Source organism: Pinus tabuliformis, chromosome 7, assembly GCF_031772625.1.
Source record: "Pinus tabuliformis cultivar Carrire ecotype Pingquan chromosome 7, CPIR1, whole genome shotgun sequence".
Lineage (NCBI taxonomy): Eukaryota > Viridiplantae > Streptophyta > Pinopsida > Pinales > Pinaceae > Pinus > Pinus tabuliformis.
Genome location: NC_142293.1, coordinates 1,472,891,743 through 1,472,912,598, shown reverse-complemented (window position 1 = coordinate 1,472,912,598; position 20,856 = coordinate 1,472,891,743). Strand labels below are relative to the sequence as shown.

The window sequence follows — 20,856 nt, the reverse complement described above, 5'->3', positions numbered from 1 at the left end:
CGGGGACTTCCATTGGACGCAAACTTTGGACTATGAGAACACAGCCTTCAGGTGTCGCCATTGCCATCAGACGGGGCATCTCCAGAACTCATGTGCATCGTTCTTCGACAAAAAGAAGAATATCACTCGCAAATCCAAATCCAAGAGTTGGAAACCTTGTGATATACCCCCTATGGATGGCATAGAGTCCTTTAGCTCTGATGAGGAGGACATTGAAGTGGAAGAGGAGAATTTGGAGCAACCGAAGGACGCGCCCTTAGCCCGCGCCGAGGATCATTCTGCGCCTCTGTTCTCGCAGAAACGTTCACATGAGTCTTCGCCTTCTGATTCAGACAAGGAGTCTCCTCCTTTAGCACAGAACAATCTGCAAGTAGTTTTGGTCCAGCCAGATCAAAATGGTTGGGTCAAAGTCAGTAAAAAGAAAGGTAAAAAATGTAGATTGGAAGATTCTGCCCATGCTGGGTAGACTCCCTAGACCAACTCGTTCCTTCTGTCCTCTCTGTCATCTTTTACTTATGCCGTGGTTGCTCTTTGGGACCGAGGTTGATATCATATCATTTTCGGCTCCCTTGCTCTTTAGCTTCGCTTCTCTGAAAGCTCTGATTGTACCATATTTCTTTTCTTAATAGAATTAGTCTTATTCAGAAAAAAAAATAAACATATAGAAAAATAAAAATCTACACTATTTACATAATATTTTAAAATCAAAATAATTATATTAAAAGAAGACAAAAATGATAATTCCATGTTTTAGTTAACTAATGCAACTTATAGAAAGAAAAAATATGATTTCAAAATATATAAATTTTTAAAAATATGTAACAAAATTCTTAACCATGGAGATTCTTAATCTGTAGATAGACTTTGTTACAATACCATGTGCCAATGTCATATATTACTAACACCAAATGTCCAAAAAACCATAACTCACATTTATATGATATTTTTTTAATTAACCAATTTTATTAAAAGGACATAACAACATTGCTATGTATAAAAGACAAGGCAAATAAACATAATCATGAACACAATATAAAAGCAATCAACAGAAAAACGCAAAAAAAGGAATTTCATTAGTCCTTGGCGAAGATGGTAGGGGAGCCCACACATGCTCAACCCTTGCACTTTAGAATGGAGACTAATAAGCCTATTTATAAACTTATTTCCATCCAAATACAAGTGACATTATACCATGGGCCACAAAACTATGTGCCCCAAATCATTCACTATAAAGTGTCATTCACGAGTCAAGGTTAATCCTAACAAACTTTTAATTTGTGATTACTACTAAAATTTTTCTAAAATATTCTAAAAAGGTTAATTTAATTAAGGTTTTGTTCTTGAGTGGTTGGCAACTTGGCATAATGAGATGCTCTCTCCACTCGATTTCAGATCCCAACTCAATAAGTTACTCCAATAAATTACCAATTTACCAAATCCCAACTCAATAAGTTACTCCAATAAATTACCATACTAAAATAAAAATAAACCAATTAAATTAAATTTCTGAAAACCTTATTCCAAAATACATATATATATCACCATAATAATTTTAAAAATAGCATGACCAACAATAACACAATTAGTTAAATTTTTAAAATATATAAAACATAAAAATTCATATCACACTTTTTTCAATAAAAAAGGAAAAGCGAGTTTAATCACATGGAAAATGTTGTGACCTGTCCAAATAATCAACTTTCTGCCCAAAAAAAACCATTTTATACCTATATACAATTTTAAAACAAATATTCTACAATTTTAATAATAAAAAAAAAATCCATGCCACACTTTTTCTATGAAAAAGGAAAAACGAAAAAGCGAGTTTAATCACATGGAAAATTTTGTGACCTGTCCAAATAACCAACTTTCTGCCCAAAAAAACCATTTTATACCTATATACAATTTTAAAACAAATATTCTACCATTTTAATAAAAAGAAAAAGATCCATGCCACACTTTTTCTACGAAAAAGAAAAAACGAGCGTGGACAATTTTGTGATCTATCCAAATGTGGCAAAATAACATTTTATTAAAATAAACAATTTTAAAATAAATATTTCTTCCATTTTCATAAAAATAAAAATAAAATACCAATCTTTTATAATTTTAATAAAAATAAAATACATGCGTTATCTATTGTTTGTTTTATAAACGTGGCAAGGGTTGAGATGGTATAAACCTTTTACGCAAGCGCAGTGATGATCTCTTTGCAAACTTCAAAAACGTCCTCCCCTTTCTCAACCATAACTATCTGTCCCCATTCTATACCCTTTGCATAATTGAAATCCACATTGATGTTATCGTGCACTTTGAAATCTTTAAACAATTTAGAATGCTCGGTCCATAAAAATATGTGTAGCCTTCTTCCACCTATCCCTCCACAGAGGGTTTCGTAGACGTGATCATTGTCACCATTATCCCAATAGCCCCCTTGAAATCTAACATGTACGCGAAAGCGAGGGGAACTGACACTGTAACCACCGTAAAGAACGCACAGCAATATACCACTCAGAGAGTGGAAATTTCTTAACGTCTTAGAAAAGTGGAAATGTTCCTTGAGATTTGCACCATACACGATATCCTCCATTTCGGTCTTAAACCTCCCCAAAATACAACGAACTTCGTTCCAATTAGACATCTGCAAAAGTTTCATGAATTCATTTCAATTGAATAAATCTAAAATCCAAACTATACAATATTATTCTTATTGGTATCTCATCTCATCTCAGATAACTTTAACACCCACCGCCCTGACATCTGCTAGTCCAGTAATGCTTGCAGTAGATAACTTTTCATGATAAGGCAAACTCTGCACAGAACTTCCAATTTTAAGTTAGAGAGAGAATATATACAGTTTTTAAATTCAAATCGCAATATCCCCAACAGTTAAATTTAAATATATAAGCTTACACCAACACCCGTGCACCACCAAATATCATATAGTTCTGGGTACATAAAGACCCGTGCACAGATTGATATACTCACCCAAAGTACCCCGATGTCATTCCAGATAGTTCTCGTGTCGGTTGAAATGTTGAGACGATCCAAACGTCCACACTTGCTCAATCCTTCCAGCCTTTTTAGGTTCCAACATCCCCTCGCTTCAATCTCTTGTAGCGATATTAGACCACCGACATTCAGGGTCTCGAGATTAATACAACTGCTTACACGGATGAATCTAAGATTTGCCAGATTTGAAAGAGTTGTTAATGTCTTCAATTTGGGGCAGGATGAAAGGTCTAGATTTACTAGTGCTGATGGCAAGGCATTGACCTTCATTAGCACACTATTTTGTGAAAGATCAATAGTTTCGAGGCTGGATAGAACACCTTCGGGAATGCATATCTCGGATATGGATGTGGAATTCAATGATAAATCTCTTAAAACACTCTCCTTATCCTGGAAAGTAAAGTTGCATATTGGACTTTGTTTTATGGTCAAAATCTTGATCTTCGGTGCTTCAATTTCTTGTGGTAAGATGCGCCGTAGAGCGGAGCATCCTTCCAGAACCAACGTTGTCAAACCCTTCAACTTGCCCAGACAAATTGGTAACTTTGTTAACCGTGGGCTCCTTATTTTTAGTTGTTCTAAATGGTCTAGTATTTCCAAACAGTCTGGTAATTCTGTTAAACTAGTATCTAGTAAATTCAGATATCTTAAATGCATTTGATATGGGATTGCCAGAGGCAAAGCTACTAATTTTCGACAGCCTTCGAAGTCTACATACTCAAGAGTGGAAATGTTTCCCAAAATATCGGGTGAGATGGAAAGAGAGATGCATTTTCGCAATGAGAGATATTGAAGTTGCAATAACTGAGAGAAAGTGTTGGGCAGTGCAGTCAGATTAGAGCAGCCCGATAGATCTAAATGTCTTAGGTTTGGAAGTTGGGAAAACTCAATTGGAATTGAGTCTAGTAACCCCAAATTATTTAACACGAGCTTCGTCAATGTTGTCACGCCTGTTCCCTTCCATCCTAGAAAGCGGAAAAGTGGAGCAGTGTCCCATCTGTGCCATCCCTGAAGAGCATCAATATTCATCTCACTTAAGTGCGAGGGAGGCTGCAGAGCACATATGAGCTGTTAATTTGATCGCATAATTGCATAAATGACAAATTTAAGTCTAACACTACTCAGTGCGATGTGCTTACGTCATCGTCAAAACGGTTGAACAACGCTTCGAGGGTTTCGCCCCCACCCTCAATTTCCAGAACTCTTAATCTTCGCAGAGAGATCGAGGGTGGCAATGTTGGAACTACTACACACCTACATGTAGACTCTTAGTTAGAGCATGTGACTGCATGCAAGATTCCTTTTGCATGTTGGAACTACTACACATCTACATGCGGACTTTTAGTTAGAGCATGGGATTGCATGCAAAATTCCTTTTGCATGATTTACTCCTTGATTTGCTCCTTCTTTAACTCCGCAACTGACTAGTTATCTCCGGAACTTGTTGTAGGTGTTGAGTCTTCTCATTGATCACCACTATAGTTATTACCTTGGGATCTTCACCCAGTAATGCTATATCATGAGCATTGTAACATAATTTTCAATTGAATCATTCTTTTCTTCTTTCGATTTTCTTTTAGTGCTTTTGCTCTGCAAAGCTGTGTGTTCAACCTTTACTAGCTAGATTCATCTGTGCAGGTTTTCTAACACATTTACATGGTATCAGAGCCCACAGGTTGCTAGATAAAAGGCGCATCAGTACTTTATTTTGCAAGTATTACAGCTTGGAGATCGAAGATTGACAGAAAAATGGAGTTTCCCAAAGCATCGATCCTAACACCGTACAACTATCATGAATGGAAGGATCAAATGGCTCGATACCTTCGTCATAAAGGGTTGTACAGGATTACCATGGCTACAGAAGTGGAACCCACTTCAGCCATAGAGAAATCCAAGTACCTCAACCGTATGGATGAGGCTCACGGATCCATATGCATGTGCATCTCTCCAGAGTTGCAGTTTCATCTATCTGCCTGCAATACTCCCAATGAGATTTGGAAAAAGGTTGAAGAGCTCTACGGGAAACAGGATGAGATGAAAGGACATCTGCTCGAAGTGGAACTGCTATCATTGGATCCACGGAACTATGACAGAATTCAAGACTTCTTCACCAAATATAATGATCTATTGCTGCAACTCAAGGGTTGTGGAATTGACAAATCCAAGGAGGAGAGTCGCCAAGTTCTCTCTATTATGTCAAAGCTCGGACCAGAATACTCCGTCTTTGTGTCTACATTTCATTCAGTAAGGCTCGCAACAGGTAAATCCTACACTATGCCTTCTCTCAAAGAATTTATGGAGTCCCTTATTTTTGAGCAAGATAAACTCATTGGCATGGGGAAAATCAAACCTCCAAAAGCACATGCACTTGCTGTGCATGATGGCAGCCACAATAAAAATCACAGATCTGATTCAAATCAGAAAAATCAGCAGCAAAAAGACAAAGGAAAAGCACATTCCCATCCAAAGAAGGAAGGGTACACCAAGCCCTTCAATGACTCCTCCGGCTCGAGAAATGAGAAAGGGAAGAAAGGAAATAGATGCACCTACTGTCAAAGAGGATTCCATCCAGAATCCTCTTGCATGAAGAAACAAATTGACCAAATGGCAGAAATCCTTCAGAAGCACAACCTTGGGGACCACATCCCTCAGGGCGCCAAGAAGAAAACTGAGGATCCGCCACACGGGAAAGGTAACAATTTTCATGCTTTAGTTGCAATTAATTCTTCTCCTGATGCATGGATTATAGATTCTGGTGCATCACATCATATGGCTGCTGCAAAAGAAGTATATTCCTCTTTGGATGCATGCAAAGGACCTCCCATCCTCATGGGAGATGACTCACCTATTGAGGTCACCGAAAAGGTAGAGTGGAACTTTTACACGGAAGCTTTGAAGATGTGCTTCATGTTCCAAAACTTTCGGTAAACCTGCTTTCAGTTTATCAGATCACTCATTCCGGCACCGGAAAGAGAGTGGAATTCACTCCAGATGCAGTGAACATATATGATCTACATAGCAATGACAAAATTGCAACTGGTGAGGTAAACAATGGAGCCAGACTGTATACATTTTCTGAATTTATTGAATCTGAATCCTCCTTATTGCTTACACATGCTGATGATAGTAGTAGGCTTTGGCACGAGAGGTTTGGTCACTTAAATTACAGGTATATGCAGCAGCTAAGCAAGAATGAGATGGTGGAAGGCTTGCCAAATATCAGTTTCTCCAAAGGAGTTTGTGAAGGGTGTGTTCTTGGCAAACATCCTAGAGAAAAGTTTGACACCGGCAAGACTCACAGAGCATCCTCTCCTCTAGATCTGATCCATAGTGATCTCATGGGGCCTTTTCCTCATCCTTCCATCAACAAAGCAAGGTATGTGCTTACATTTATTGATGATTTCTCACGGTATACTTGGGTGTATCTTCTCAGGAACAAATATGAAGTTTTTGAGCACTTTGAAAATTTCAAAGCACTAGTAGAGACACAATCAGAGAGAAAGATCAAAGCCCTCCGTACAGACAATGGGGGGGAATATGTTAACACCGAACTTCAGAACCTTTGCCTTCAGTCCGGCATACAGTTGCAGTACACAGTTCCATACACTCCGCAGCAGAACGGAGTTGCTGAGAGAAAGAACCGATCTCTCAAAGAGATGGCTTCCTGCATGTTGCATGCCAAGTCACTGCCTCATAAGCTTTGGGCCGAAGCACTTAATTGTGCTAACTACATCCAGAACAGATCTCCTCATAGGTCTGTCAAGGACCAGACCCCCTTTGAGGCTTGGAGCGGCACTAAACTAGAGGTCACTCACCTCCGTGTTTTCGGCTCTCGAGCATGGGCCCGGATCCCCTCTGAAAAGAGGAAAGCTCTTGATCCACAGAGCATTGAGTGCATCTTTGTTGGATACCCTGATGGTGTGAAGGGATATCGACTATTGATACCCTCTACGGACAAGCTCATCATTGAGCGAAGTGTCAAATTTGAGGAAAGTCTCTCGCATGCACCTCAAGCGCCGCATGCAGACACTTTTTATCTACCTCATGTCCGAGATGATGACTCAGTGCATTCAGATGCAGATACAGATCATGCAGATGCCGAGGAAGAGCATGCAGATGCAAAGACAGAGTCTTCAGATACAAATCTAGTGCATGCAAATGATGATCCACATCCAAGCCCAGATCGGGCTTCCAGCAGTGAATCATATTCCCCTGTTATAAATTAGAGAACAAGGAGCTTACGTGAGATATATGCACAAGACCAACCAGCTGCTAGAAATGGTCTTGTGGGGGATAATTCTGATATGCAGAGGACTAGCTCAGAGTTTATTGAGCCTCCTCTTGTCCTCACTGCCACTGAACCATCGCCCTCCTGGCATTGTCATTTGGTTCAGTCTTCTGATCCACAGTCTTATGCTGAGGCTGCTGGGCATCCATCTTGGGAGTCCGCCATGGAGGAGGAGTATAACTCCCTCCTCGAGAACCAGACTTGGGATCTGGTCCCCCTTCCTTCAGGAAGGAAACTTGTCCGATGCAAATGGGTCTACAGGACCAAGAGTGCTGCAGATGGGCAAATCACCAGACGGAAAGCAAGGCTAGTAGCCAAAGGCTTCCAACAAGTGCATGGCATTGATTATGACGAGACCTTTGCTCCAGTAGCAAAGATGGATTCCATACGCCTTACACTTGCCATTGCGGCTACCCAGCGGTGGGAAGTACATCAGATGGATGTGAAGAATGCCTTTCTTCACGGAGACCTATCTGAGGAGATCTACATGGAGCAACCACATGGTTTCATTCAGGATTCATCTTTGGTCTGCAGACTGAAGAAATCTCTCTACGGCCTTAAGCAAGCCCCGAGAGCTTGGTACGCGAAGATGGATTCTTTTCTCTTATCACAAAACTTTGAAAGATGTAAGTCTGATCCGAATGTTTACATGCTTAGGACACATGATTCTCTTCTTATCTTAGTTTTGTATGTAGATGATCTCCTAATCACTGGCAGCTCGGCTTCAGCCATTGCTACAGTCAAGAGGGCCTTGCATGATAGGTTCTTGATGACGGACATGGGTCCATTACACTTCTTTCTTGGTCTTGAGATTAGCCAGAATGCCACAGGCATCAAACTCTCTCAGGCTAAGTATGCACGGGATCTCCTCGAGAGATTTCGCATGACTGACTGCAAGTCAGCACCGACTCCTTTTCTGTCTGGGGTCCGCCTTGAGGATGGAGGTGACACTCCATTAGTTGACAGCACTCTCTACCGACAACTAGTGGGGAGCTTATTGTACCTCACCCACTCCAGACCAGATCTCTCATACGCAGTAGGGGCAGTTTCCAGATACATGCAGGAGCCGCATGAGCTACACTGGAATGCTGCCAAGCGCATCCTCCGATATGTGCAGGGCACCATCACCTTCGGGATTCACTATGCAGCAAGCACTGCATTGAATCTCCTTGGCTTCACAGATTCTGATTGGGCGGGAGACAGCATTGATCGCAAGTCCACCTCCGGATATTCACTCAGTCTAGGATCTGGCCCTATCTGTTGGTCGAGCAAGAAGCAGGCTGCGATTGCTCTCTCTTCAGCTGAGGCTGAGTACCGAGGAGTAGTCAACATCACCATTCAGGCTCTGTGGCTATAACACTTCCTCACTGAGTTGGGCGTCCAGTTCCACCAGCCCATTGTCATCTGGTGTGACAATCAGAGCACTCTCAAATTTTGCAGGGATCCAGTACAGCGGCAGCGGACGAAGCACATAGAGATCCATATGCACTACATCAGAGACTTAGTACATGATCGGGTAATTGATTTGCAGTTCTGTCCTTCAGCAGAACAGACTGCAGACATCTTCACCAAGACATTCACTGAGCAGAAGTTTCGCTCTTTGCGTGATCGTCTTGGAGTGAAGGACACGATTGCTTAGCAATTGTATTTTTCTTCCTCTTCTCTTTTGATTACATTGTATTTTGAGGGGGGGTTTTTCCCACGAGGTTTTCCCTCTTTCCTCCATTTTAGTACAAGTTGCATTGTATTTTGGGTGACCTTTTGCCTTAGTTGCCAGGGCCCATTTTCTATTTTTCCCCATAGTGGTGTTCAGGGGGGGTGTTGGAACTACTACACACCTACATGTAGACTCTTAGTTAGAGCATGTGACTGCATGCAAGATTCCTTTTGCATGTTGGAACTACTACACATCTACATGCGGACTTTTAGTTAGAGCATGGGATTGCATGCAAAATTCCTTTTGCATGATTTACTCCTTGATTTGCTCCTTCTTTAACTCCGCAACTGACTAGTTATCTCCGGAACTTGTTGTAGGTGTTGAGTCTTCTCATTGATCACCACTATAGTTATTACCTTGGGATCTTCACCCAGTAATGCTATATCATGAGCATTGTAACATAATTTTCAATTGAATCATTCTTTTCTTCTTTCGATTTTCTTTTAGTGCTTTTGCTCTGCAAAGCTGTGTGTTCAACCTTTACTAGCTAGATTCATCTGTGCAGGTTTTCTAACACATTTACAGGCAAGTGACATGATTGGGCCTTGCGCAAGCGAAGCCATACCAGGTCTCCAGAGATATCCCACTCGTCGAAAATAGACGACAAATCGTACAAACCATCGAATACAAGGAGATGCATACCTTCAACAGTTTTATTGTTCACGAAGCCAACTCTCCACATGCTTTCGGAGGACCGAATTCCCCGTATCCTGATGTGTGATCCGGCCTGACAATCAAATTTAGCCTGCAAGTTAAAATGTCTATTTTATTTATAATAAACAGAAAAATTAATAATCAATCAAATTTACATACCTGCAATTGCATCATTTGCTCTACATCATCTGAGCTAGAAAGTCGTAGCGGCTGAAGCGCCGGCAACGCACGAAACTCTTCCCGGGCAATATGTCTTGCCAAATCCCTGAGTTGATTATGCATTGTAATTTTAACACTTCCATACTCGTCACCATGAACGTCGACGAGGCATTTTTGACGGAGACTTTCCAGATAACCAACAATTCTGTTGTTTTCATATAATCCCTCCAAAACTCGAACCGCTAATTCTTGCTCTTCTCCAACTAAGAAACAGCCAATGTCCAAGAACACCTCCTTCTCTACAGGGTCCAGAGCTTCATAGCACACTTTTAATGGGTTAATTACATCGGAAAGCAGAGTTGTAGAGAGTTTGTCCAACTGCCACTTCCAGTACCCTACAGGCTGGCCAAGAAAGAGTCGTCCCAAAACCTTTAAGGTCAAAGGCAACCCCTCACATATCTTCAGAATCTCCTCGATTAGACCTTTGAAATCTTCGGATGGCTTAGATTCAGAGAAAGCATGGCGGCAGAAGAGCTCTCGGGCGTGAATTTTATGCAACGGCTTTACATAATACATTATAATTCTGGCAGACGAGTGTCTGAGTAAACTCTGATCACGAGATGTGATCAATATGAGACTCCCAGAGGACAGGTCATCCATATCTAGCAGACCATCTATTTGATCCATATGATCAACATCGTCCAGAACCACAAAAATTCTCGGGAGACGGCGTATACAATTTCGTAAAATACTCCTCGCTTTATAGATATAGTCAATTTGGTTGAAACGATCACCCAGCAGATCAAAAAGGAGCTTATTTTGCAAGGATAGTAAATCCGTTTTCCTGACATCACATAAAAAACATGATCGGGTAAAGCCGGAACATTTCAAGCCGTAGAGATATCTAGCGAGAGTTGATTTTCCTACACCAATCATTCCAGCGATCCCCACAACAGTTACTGAATCTCTTTGGTTCTTAATTTCATTTTGAAAATCCTCCGCTGCTTGGTGCAGGCCGACTGAGTATTTACCGACTTCTAGTGGTTCCGCTTGAAGTATCTCTTGTACTACCATTTTCACAATGTTCTCCAAAAGTTCTCCAAGGTCACTAATAAGCCACATAGGTGTTTGGTAAGAACGAAATTTGAAGCCACATAGATGCTTAGTAAGAACGAAATTTGATACCTCTAAAAATTCTCAAAATATTACTACAATTTGAATATATAAATTGAAACCGCGGAATCATGAAAGCCTTATTACCTTTCTTTTGTTTTGAATAACAGACCAGACATATCTGAGGCTTCATTGAGGGCTCTCTTCCATTTCTGAATGTCTTCTATGGTGAATCTACCTTTGTGTTGGTGATTTTCGAAGGTTTTTGCATAACGACCATTCTCAATGTGACGAAGGTCGGTAGGCTCAACGTCGAAAAACACAGGAATAACCTTTGTGTTGCGCTTATGATGTGATCTCAAAATCCACAGCAACTCATCTAAACACCATTTCGATTCAGCATAAGTCTCTGAAAAAATGGCAATGTGAAGAGAGGCAGACTGAATGGCGGTGCTGATGGCAAATGCGATAGTATCTCCCGTGCGAATTTCGTCTCTATCCAGAAAGACACTCAACCCGCAGTTTATGAGGCGATGGTATATGAGGCTGGCAAGCGTCTTTTTAACGTCCGGTCCTCTATGGTTTATAAACACTTGGAATGTTTCCGGCACTATCTCTGGCACTTGCAGCTCCATAACTATCACCTCCTGCAAAAGGAAATAGATATGATTGATGCATTCAACTGCGAAAGTATGATAAAATTGGGCAAAGAGTAAAACTATAAATAAAGTGATTTAATGGGTCGATCAACCGATGCAGGCCTGGAATTTGAAGTTCCAGAGAATATTTTGTATTTTAAAAGTATTTTACGGTAAATGAAAATCTTAACACATCCACAGTGACGGGTTAAAACTAATGGGTTGGAGGTGGGGTATTTTAAATAAAGCAACTGAGACTTTTATAGATAAACTGCCATAACTACCTAAATCATTTCCCCAACTTTTCCCAACGGAGACTTTTATAGATAAACTGCCATAACTAACTAAATCATTTCCCCAACTGGGAACTCTTAGAAGAATTTAGACATCCATAACTCCACACCATCTTTTCTATGACTTACAGATTACATTTCCCATGTGTGCCATGTAAGAAGAAGACACATTCCACAAAATAGAATGAGAAAAAGAAATGTAGTGATTGAGAAGCCGGTCCAAAAACTCTTTGTTCACCATTGGTTTGCCGTTAACAGAACAAGCAAGAGTAGTTGTTTATCTTGCACGGAAAATAATTGAAGAGTTAGTTGTTTATCTTGCACATAAAATAATTTAACATTGTTTTTCAAGAGGCCTTTTCTTATTTGTTGGAAATATTAATCTTAACCATCTCGTTAACATTTTGACAGAATTATACTTTGTCAGATGTATTTTTGCAAGTTGCTTTTTTGTTTGAAGATGGAAGGATTGAAGCCGAACAAAATACTGCGGGAACTATTTCGGCACCACATCACAAAAGTTAATGAATTTAATAAAGTTTAGCAAATAACACCTGCAGGATCACTGTCCACACTCAACAACAAGGCGTATTAATTATTTTTCTTTGTCATGTATTAATGTCAAATTGTATGTTGACATAAATATGAATGAAAAAGTCAATTTGTAAGAGAGAAAGAGAGGGTGAGTCTATGAGGTAGGAAGGTAGGGAGGAGAAAATAGTGGAGCAAATTTTGGTGGGTCCAACAATTACTTACTGTGTGTTACTCTGCAACCCCTCGTGAAGTGTAAATCACTGTAAGTATTTGTTTTTACTTGGTGAATGAGCCACACTCTCATATGAATGTATTTTCATAAATTAGAATTTAATCCTAAGTTTTATTGAGTTGCTCCAAACTTACTCTTTTTACTCTGTTTTTGGGGTGAGTGAATTCTTTTCTAACATGAATTGGAGCGGGTTAAGGGTTAAGCTTTGTTACTGTAAGTGTTTTTACGAGCAGTTAAAATTGTTTTGAGGGTAGATTGTTTTGAACATATTTACTAGCAGATAGACAGTTTGTTTTCTTACACTCAAAAATGGCAACATCAAGCACAAGCTTGACTAATCTTCAAATACCTTAGTTTAATCGAAAAAATTATGGTTATTGGGCTATTACTTGTTTTCTTGTCAAGACATTTGGGATTTGGTGGAGAATGATTTTCAAGAACTAGCATAGGCAACAACATACAATGTCTTATCTCAAGCAGAAAGAGATTTGTTAAGGGACACCCTGAAGAAGGATGCAAAAGACTTATTCTCCATTTTTCAAGCAAGAAAGTGTTTTCCCAAGGGTTGCAGCAGTAACGAATTCCAAGCAAACATGGGACACCCTCCAGACAGCCTACCAAGGCATGGCAAAAGTCAAGACAACAAAGCTGCAAACTCCATTTTTCAAGCAAGAAAGTGTTTCCCCAAGGGTTGCAGCACCAACGAATTCCAAGCAAACATGGGACACCCTCCAGACAGCCTACCAAGGCATGGAAAAATTCAAGACAACAAAGTTGCAAATGTTGAGAAGAGACTTTGAAATACTTTGTATGAAAGAGTCTGAGAATGTAGACTCATTTGTTTCACATGTAATTCGGTTGGTTACTCAAATCAAGTCTCATGGTGAGACACTTGAGGAAAGAAGAATAGTTGAGAAAGTTTTGAGAAGTTTGCCATCAAGGTTTGATGCCATTGTTGTGGCCATAGAAGAGACAAATGATCTCTCACAGTTCTTAGTGGATGAGCTTAATGCATCAATGATTTCTCATGAACATAGACTTAATAGAGCAACAAGCTCATCATTGGACCATGCCTTCAAGACACAAGTATCATTTGGTCAAGGTCGAGGCATAGGAAGATCATACACTATAGGAAGAGGAAGAAGCCCACACAGAGGTGGAAGAAGCATCCCTTCAAGCTCAAGTGGAAGAGGCAGCAATCAAAATCCAAGTTAAGGCCCAAGCCAAAATCAATCACAAGGTCAGTGGTATGATAAATCTCAAGTTCAATGTCATTACTGTAAGAAGTATGGTCATTATGCAAATGGTTGTAGAAAGAAGCAATATGACATTAGTAATAAACCAAGTGTAAATTTCACAAAAGAAAATCAGAACCATGATAGCATGTTTTTAGCTTGTGGTGTAGCACAAGAAAAACAAAGTGATATATGGTATCTAGATTCAGGGTGTAGCAACCACATGTCAGGAAACATAGAAATGTTTTCCAATCTAGATGAAAGTGTGAAATCTGAAGTGACATTAGGGACTGATAGCAAAGTCTTTGTCATGGGAAAAAGAAGAGTTAATATCCTAAAAAAGAAGGGGGAGAAGAAGTACATCTCAGATGTTTACTTTGTCCTCGGTCTAAAGCATAACCTCATAAGCATTGGACAGCTCATGCAAAAGGGCTGCAATGTCTTCTTTAAAAATGATGTGTGCACAATTTTGGATAGACCTCCAAGAAGACAACTGATTGCAAAGTTTCATATGACAAACAATAAAATGTTTCCCTTAAAACTAAAATCAAATTTGCAGAAAGAAGGTGCACAAGCACAACTCTCAATGAACTCACAAGAGAATGGAAGAAAAGATGCAGTTGTCATACAAGTAAACTTTCAAGTAGAGGTCAAAGATGAAAATTGGTTATGGCATTTGAGATTTGGACATCTCAACTTTGGAGGTTTGAATTTGCTACAGAGGAAAGGCATGGTGAAGAGACTACCACTCATAGAAAAATCAGACAGCCTATGTCAAGGATGTATCTTGGGAAAACAACATAGAGAGACATTTCTAGCAGGAAAGTCAGTAAGGACAAAGGCATATTTGGAGATTGTCCACTCAGATTTATGTGGCTCAATGCAGACACCATCAATTGGTAGCAGCCACTATTTATTGACCTTCATAGATGACTACACAAGGAATTCATGGTTCTATTTCTTATAAGAGAAAAGTGAAGTGTTTGAGCACTTTCGCCAATACAAAGCTTTTGTTGATAAGCAAAGCGGACACTACATCAAAGTCCTTAGGACTGACAGAGGTGGAGAATACATCTCAAATGATTTCCTTCGTTTTTATTGGGATCATGGAATTCACAAGAAATTTACAACAAGGTATACACCTCAGCGAAATGGTGTGGCAAAAAGGAAGAATACGACCATTATGGAAATGGCGAGTATCATGAAAAAAACGCATTTTCCAAATGATTATTGGGCCAAAGCTGTCGCTTGTGCAGTGTATATCTTGAATAGATTTCCAACCTAAAGCGTCCAGAACATAGTTCCTGAAGAGGCATGGAGTGGAAGAAAGCATAGTGTCACTCACATGAGAGTTTTTGGATGTGTGGCGTATGCACATGTCTCGGACGAGTTGAGGAAGAATTTGGACATCAAGGGGGAGAAATGTATATTTGTTGGATACAGTGATGAATCCAAGGCATACAAAATTTACAGTCCATTAACCAAGAAGGTCATAATCAGCAAAAATGTGTAGTTTATAGAAGAGGAAGCGTGGGATGGAAGTTTAGAAAATACAGTCAATGTCAAAGCATGTATACCACATGAGGACGAAGAGGAATTAACTGCAGCGAGTAATTCCTCAACAGTGACTCCCTCTACTCCTATTCAAGTGCAACAAAGCAGGCAGCAATCAACACCATCAACAAATAATACGACAGTTTCGTGCAGCCAAGAGAGCGTTTCTCCAAGCACGCTGTAAAGCGCAAAACCAAGTGACATGTCAAACCCATCTTCAGCAAGCACAAGAAGATCAAAATTCATAAGTTTAAATGAAATTTATGAGCAAGATGAAGTTAATAGTAGCACTGTTCTAAATTCCTTATTTGCCTTGTTTTGTTATGTAGATGACCCAATCCATTTGGAGGATGCAATCAAAGAAGAAAAATGGGTTGCGGCAATGGAGGAAGAAATAGAAGCAATAGAAAGGAATGACACATGAGAGTTAGTGAACCTTCTGAAATGAAAACATGTCATTGGAGTGAAGTGGGTCTATAAGACCAAAAGCAACATTGAGGGAAAGATTGAAAGGCACAAAGCAAGGCTAGTTGTCAAAGGATACAAGCAACAGCATGAAAGAGATTACGCGGAGACGTTCGCGCCAATGGCGAGTATGGAGATAGTGCGCGCAGTTGTGGTGATCGCCGCACAACATAAATGGAAAGTCTATCAAATGGACGTAAAATCAGCATTCTTGAATGGAGTGGTGAAAGAGGAAGTGTATGTTGCGCAACCGCCTGGTTATGAGGTAGAAGGCCAAGAAGACAAAGTGTATCGGTTGAGGAAAGCTCTTTATGGGCTTAAGCAAGCACCGTGCACATGGTATAGCAGAATAGATGCCTACTTGTTGGACAATGGTTTTGACAAATGTGATAGTGAGCCTACTCTCTACATCAAAGAGAGTGATGGTAAGATTCTTATTGTTGTCTTATATGTAGATGATTTGATTTTTACAGGCAGTGATGATCTCCTCATCATTGATTTCAAACAAGTTATGAAGAGTGAATTTGAAGTGACTGACTTGGGACTGTTAAGATATTTTTTGGGCATAGAAGTGAAGCAAACAGAAAATGGCATTTTTATCTCTCAAAGAAAGTATGTGGCAGACAATTTGAAGAGGTTTAAAATGCAGAACAACAAGTCCACACCAACTCCAACTGTCATAGGGTTGAAGTTGAGAAAAGAAGATTGCAACGGCAATGTCAATCCGACATTATACAAAAGCATAATTGACAACTTGATGTATTTCACCGCCACTGGGCCAGATATAATGTATGCAGTAATCTTGGTGTCGAGGTTCATGGAAACACCCAAGGAGACACATTGGCAAGCATCGAAAATTATTCTAAGTTATGTCAATGGGACAAAACAACATGGCATTTTGTAGACAACAACAAGTGATTTCAGGCTCATTGGTTACACTGATAGTGATTGGGTAGTAAGTGTCGATGACAGATAGAGCACGTCAGGATATGTTTTCCATTTAGGTTTTGGAGCCATTTCATGGGCCTCCAAGAAACAGCCAATAGTGTTATTGTCAACAACAGAAGCTGAATATGTCGCAGCAACAACAACAGCATGTCAGTTTGGATGAGAAGGATGTTGAGGGATCTTCGTCATGACCAAGAGGGAATGACAACTATTTTCTGCGACAACAACTCATCAATTGCATTGTCAAAGAATTTTTCTTTCACAAGAGGACCAAGCATATTGATACTAAATATCATTTTATTAGAGAGTTGATTAACAATGATGAAATTGTGTTGCAACATTGTAGGTCACAGGAACAATTCGCTGATATCTTCACAAAGTCATTGGCACGTGAAAGTTTTGTTTATCTTAGAAATTGTTTGGAAATTGTCAATTGCAGCAATTGTGATTAAGGGGGAGTGTTGGAAATATTAATCACAACCACTGCGTTAAACACCCTAACAGTAGCCATACTTGTCAGAAGTATTTTTGCAGGTTGCATCTTTGTTTAAAGATGGAAGGACTGAAGCGATAACAGTATCGTGCTAACCACTCCGCATCACATCACAAAAGTTAAGGAATTTAATGAAGTTTAGTAAATATGGACAAGCATTTACTACGTGACTATTTCCCATGCTCCACAAACACCTACGCGATTATCGTCCACTCCCAACAACAACACAACAACAATGTATTAATTATTTTTCTCTCTCATGTATTAATGTCAAATTGTATGTTGAGATAAATATGAATGAAAGTTTCATTTTGTAAGAGAGAGAAAGAGAGGGTGAGTCTTTGAGGTAGGGAGGAGAAAATCGTGGAGCAAATTTTGGTGGGCACGTGAAAACAACAATTAGTGTGTTTTATTGTGTGTTACTCTGCAACCCGTGGTGAAGTGTAAATCATTATAAACCTTTGTTTTTACTTGGTGAATGAGCCGCAGTATGAATGTATTTTCATAAATTATAATTTTAATCCTAAATTTTTTGTGGTGAGTGAATTCTGTGTTTATTAAGCCTCTGTATAGATGCCCGAAATCAAGCTTCGTGAAACAACCGTAGATTCTACTTTTTCTAGCATTATTGTCTTTGGTATTTAGCTTGAATTGGATTAGTATCGGTATAAGCAGAGGGTTTCAAAGCAAGATCTCTCATTTGTTAATGGTACAATCAAGTCACCTTTCCTCAATCAAGATTAGCATTGTTTTTTATTATAATGTTTTTTATTATAATGAAGAATCTTCATGTGAATATGACCTATTTGTTTCTCTATAACTTTGGTTCTCAAGGGCTTTGCCAATCAATTGCCACTATAAAACCCAAGACAACTTTTTAATATCAATCACAAAACTTTTCTGCTGATTGATTTGGATTACTTTTCTCATTCTCGTGCCCCATTCCCACCTTAGTTTCATAAGGTTAAGACTCGAAAATTTTTAACAGCCAAAATCTATCGTGAATCCCTAAATAAAATAGACCCTCTTTTACTTACCACAACAATGTTACCTTAAATATGAGAGGTTACATAATAATAACTAAAAATAAAAACAATTAACACTAAAAAAACCGTCAACGAATTTTGATTCGAACCAAAAAAATAACAAATATGTGAAAACTAACAGTCAACGAATTTTGAGTCACAACCGGAACAAATTTGAAATTCCACGCCAAATTGATGGATTAAATTAAATGCCTAACTCGTGAGCCTCATACGAATTGTACTTTCTGAATGCGTGGGCTAGCAAGCAACACCCGACTACAGAATGCTTCGCTTTGCATAGAATTTTAATAATTTTAGATCCCCTTGTAAACCTTGATAAATTGAGTAGTAAATATTGCTTTGTAATTAGATCTCATGTCAACCAGCTTGATGATACACAGGGTAGTAAATACTCATTTTTGATTATGTAGGATGATGGATAAAAGTAAATTCCTATAGAAATTAATTGAGAAAAACAACATGAATAGCTTGTTAATCTCACAGGGATTGTACCGGCTCTATGTTGGGGCAAGCAAAATCTGTTAGACCAGAGCATACAGAACACACAACAGATTTATACTCAGAGATTTAAATGGCAATAGCAAAGAATAATTCACAAACACAAATAAATCGAGAAACAACAAGATTACTCAATCAGAAACAACAGAATAAATAGAACAGTCACTAGAGAACATAAATCACTTAGCATTACATAATAGGCTTGGGCCTTGGCTTTCTTTCCTTGGCCAGAGAAATTAAAAATTTTTAAAGTCAGAAGAAGGATCTAGAATCCTATATGTGATTCAAATGGAGATCTAGAAACTAATGGCGATGTAGAAAGATCTAGAATTCTGGAGATCTAGAAACTAATGGCGGTGTAGAAAGATCTAGAATCTTGCATGTGATTCATGAATTTGGCTTCACACTTAACATTCTCCCACTTGAAGCCAAATAAGAGTCATCAAGTCACACCAAGTCCTACCATGCCTTTACATAACTCATGTTTATTTCGTGGTAGAATTTTAGTGAGCATATCAATAGGGTTCCTATCTGTATGGATCTTTTCCAAGAATCACAGTTCTTCCTCCAACACATGTTGGATCCAATGGTACCTTAAGTCAATGTACTTGGTTTTTGAATGAAATGTTTGGTTTTTCGCCAAGTGAATGGCACTCTGACTATCACAATATAACACATACTTGTCTTGCTTTATTCCTATCTCTCTTAGGAATTGTTGCATCCACAACATCTCTTTACAAGCTTCTGTTGCAGCTATGTACTCTGCTTCTATTGTAGAGAGGGCTACTATTCTTTGTAGCTTTGACACCCAAGATACTGCTGCACCTACAAATGTATACAAATAACCTGTAGTGGAATTTCTAGTGTCCATATCTTCAGCCATTTCTGCATCTGTAAATACTTCAAGCACAGTCTTATTATGACCAAAACATAAACAATAATGACTAGTACCCTTGAGATACCTCAAAATCCATTTTACTGCTCTCCAATGTTGTTTTCCTGGATTGGCAAGGAACCTACTCACTACTCCCACTAAATATGCAATGTATGGTCGTGTGCATACCATGACATACATCAAACTGCCAACTGCTGAAGCATAAGGAATCCTTCTCATCTCTTCCTTCTCCTTGTCATCACTAGGACAATTCAGTACTCAGCTTGAAGTGGGTTGCAAGAGGGGTACCAACTGACTTGGTATCCTTCATATTAAACTTGTCAAGCACTTTCTTGATATATTTTTCTTGTGACAGCCACAACCTTTTGTTTTTCCTGTCACGCATAATCCGCATTCCCAATATCTGTTCTGCTGGTCCCAAATCCTTCATTGCAAATTTGATACCCAAATCTTTCTTCAACCTATTGATCTTATTCTTATTATGCCCAACAATCAACATGTCATCCACATATAACAATAATATTATATACTTCCTTGATCATACCTCTTGATTTAGACACAATGGTCAGCTTCCAACCTCTGAAAACCATGTTTCAACATGAATGAATCAAATTTCTTGTACTATTGTCGAGGCACCTGTTGCAACCCATAGACTCTTGTTCAACCTGCAAACAAGGTCTTCTTTTCATTTTTATATGAAGCCCTCTGGTTGCTCCATATAAATTTCTTCCTCCAATTCATCATGAAGGAATGCAGTTTTTACATCTAATTGTTCACATTCTAGGTTTAAAGCAGCAATTATACCAATAATGCCTCTAATGGATGACATTTTAACAACAGGTGAGAAAATTTCAGTGAAGTCAATACCTTCTTTTTGGGCAAAACCTTTCACCACCAGTCTTGCTTTATGCCTCTCCTTCTTTTCATCACCTTTATGCTTAATCCTGTAAACCCATTTGTTTTGTAGAGCCTTTCTTCCTTTCGGGAGGTTTACCAACTCCCAAGTTTTATTTTCCAGCAAAGAGTTCATTTCTTCTTCCATTGCTTTCTTCCATTCTTCATTGTTCTAAATTGTACAAGCT

General features: G+C 39.1%; 2 protein-coding genes across 3 annotated transcripts in view; both read right to left on the bottom strand.

Moving 5' to 3' along the window:
- Window positions 1-2,135: 2,135 nt before the first annotated feature.
- Window positions 2,136-4,204, bottom strand: LOC149253367 (uncharacterized). Of its 2 annotated transcripts, none has more exons than XM_089459899.1 (3): window positions 2,989-4,204; window positions 2,750-2,812; window positions 2,136-2,641 (listed from the first exon to the last, which is right to left on the bottom strand). In XM_089459899.1, the coding sequence occupies exons 1-3, from the start codon at window positions 4,039-4,041 to the stop codon at window positions 2,186-2,188; spliced, it is 1,572 nt and encodes a 523-aa protein (XP_089316025.1). In that variant the 5' UTR covers window positions 4,042-4,204; the 3' UTR covers window positions 2,136-2,185. The 2 variants fall into 2 exon arrangements, with proteins under 2 accessions (XP_089316025.1, XP_089316026.1); XM_089459900.1 differs by having other exon boundaries at window positions 2,750-2,822; window positions 2,989-3,108.
- Window positions 4,205-9,510: 5,306 nt separating this feature from the next.
- Window positions 9,511-20,856, bottom strand: part of LOC149253365 (TMV resistance protein N-like) — a 108,769-nt gene continuing 97,423 nt past the window's right edge. Inside the window, exons 4-6 of the mRNA XM_089454460.1 lie at window positions 11,091-11,590; window positions 9,831-10,938; window positions 9,511-9,744 (exon numbers count right to left, since the gene is read on the bottom strand). Coding sequence (XP_089310586.1) covers window positions 9,511-9,744; window positions 9,831-10,938; window positions 11,091-11,578 — 1,830 coding nt within the window. The 5' untranslated portion in view covers window positions 11,579-11,590. The remainder of the gene's footprint in view (window positions 9,745-9,830; window positions 10,939-11,090; window positions 11,591-20,856) is intronic.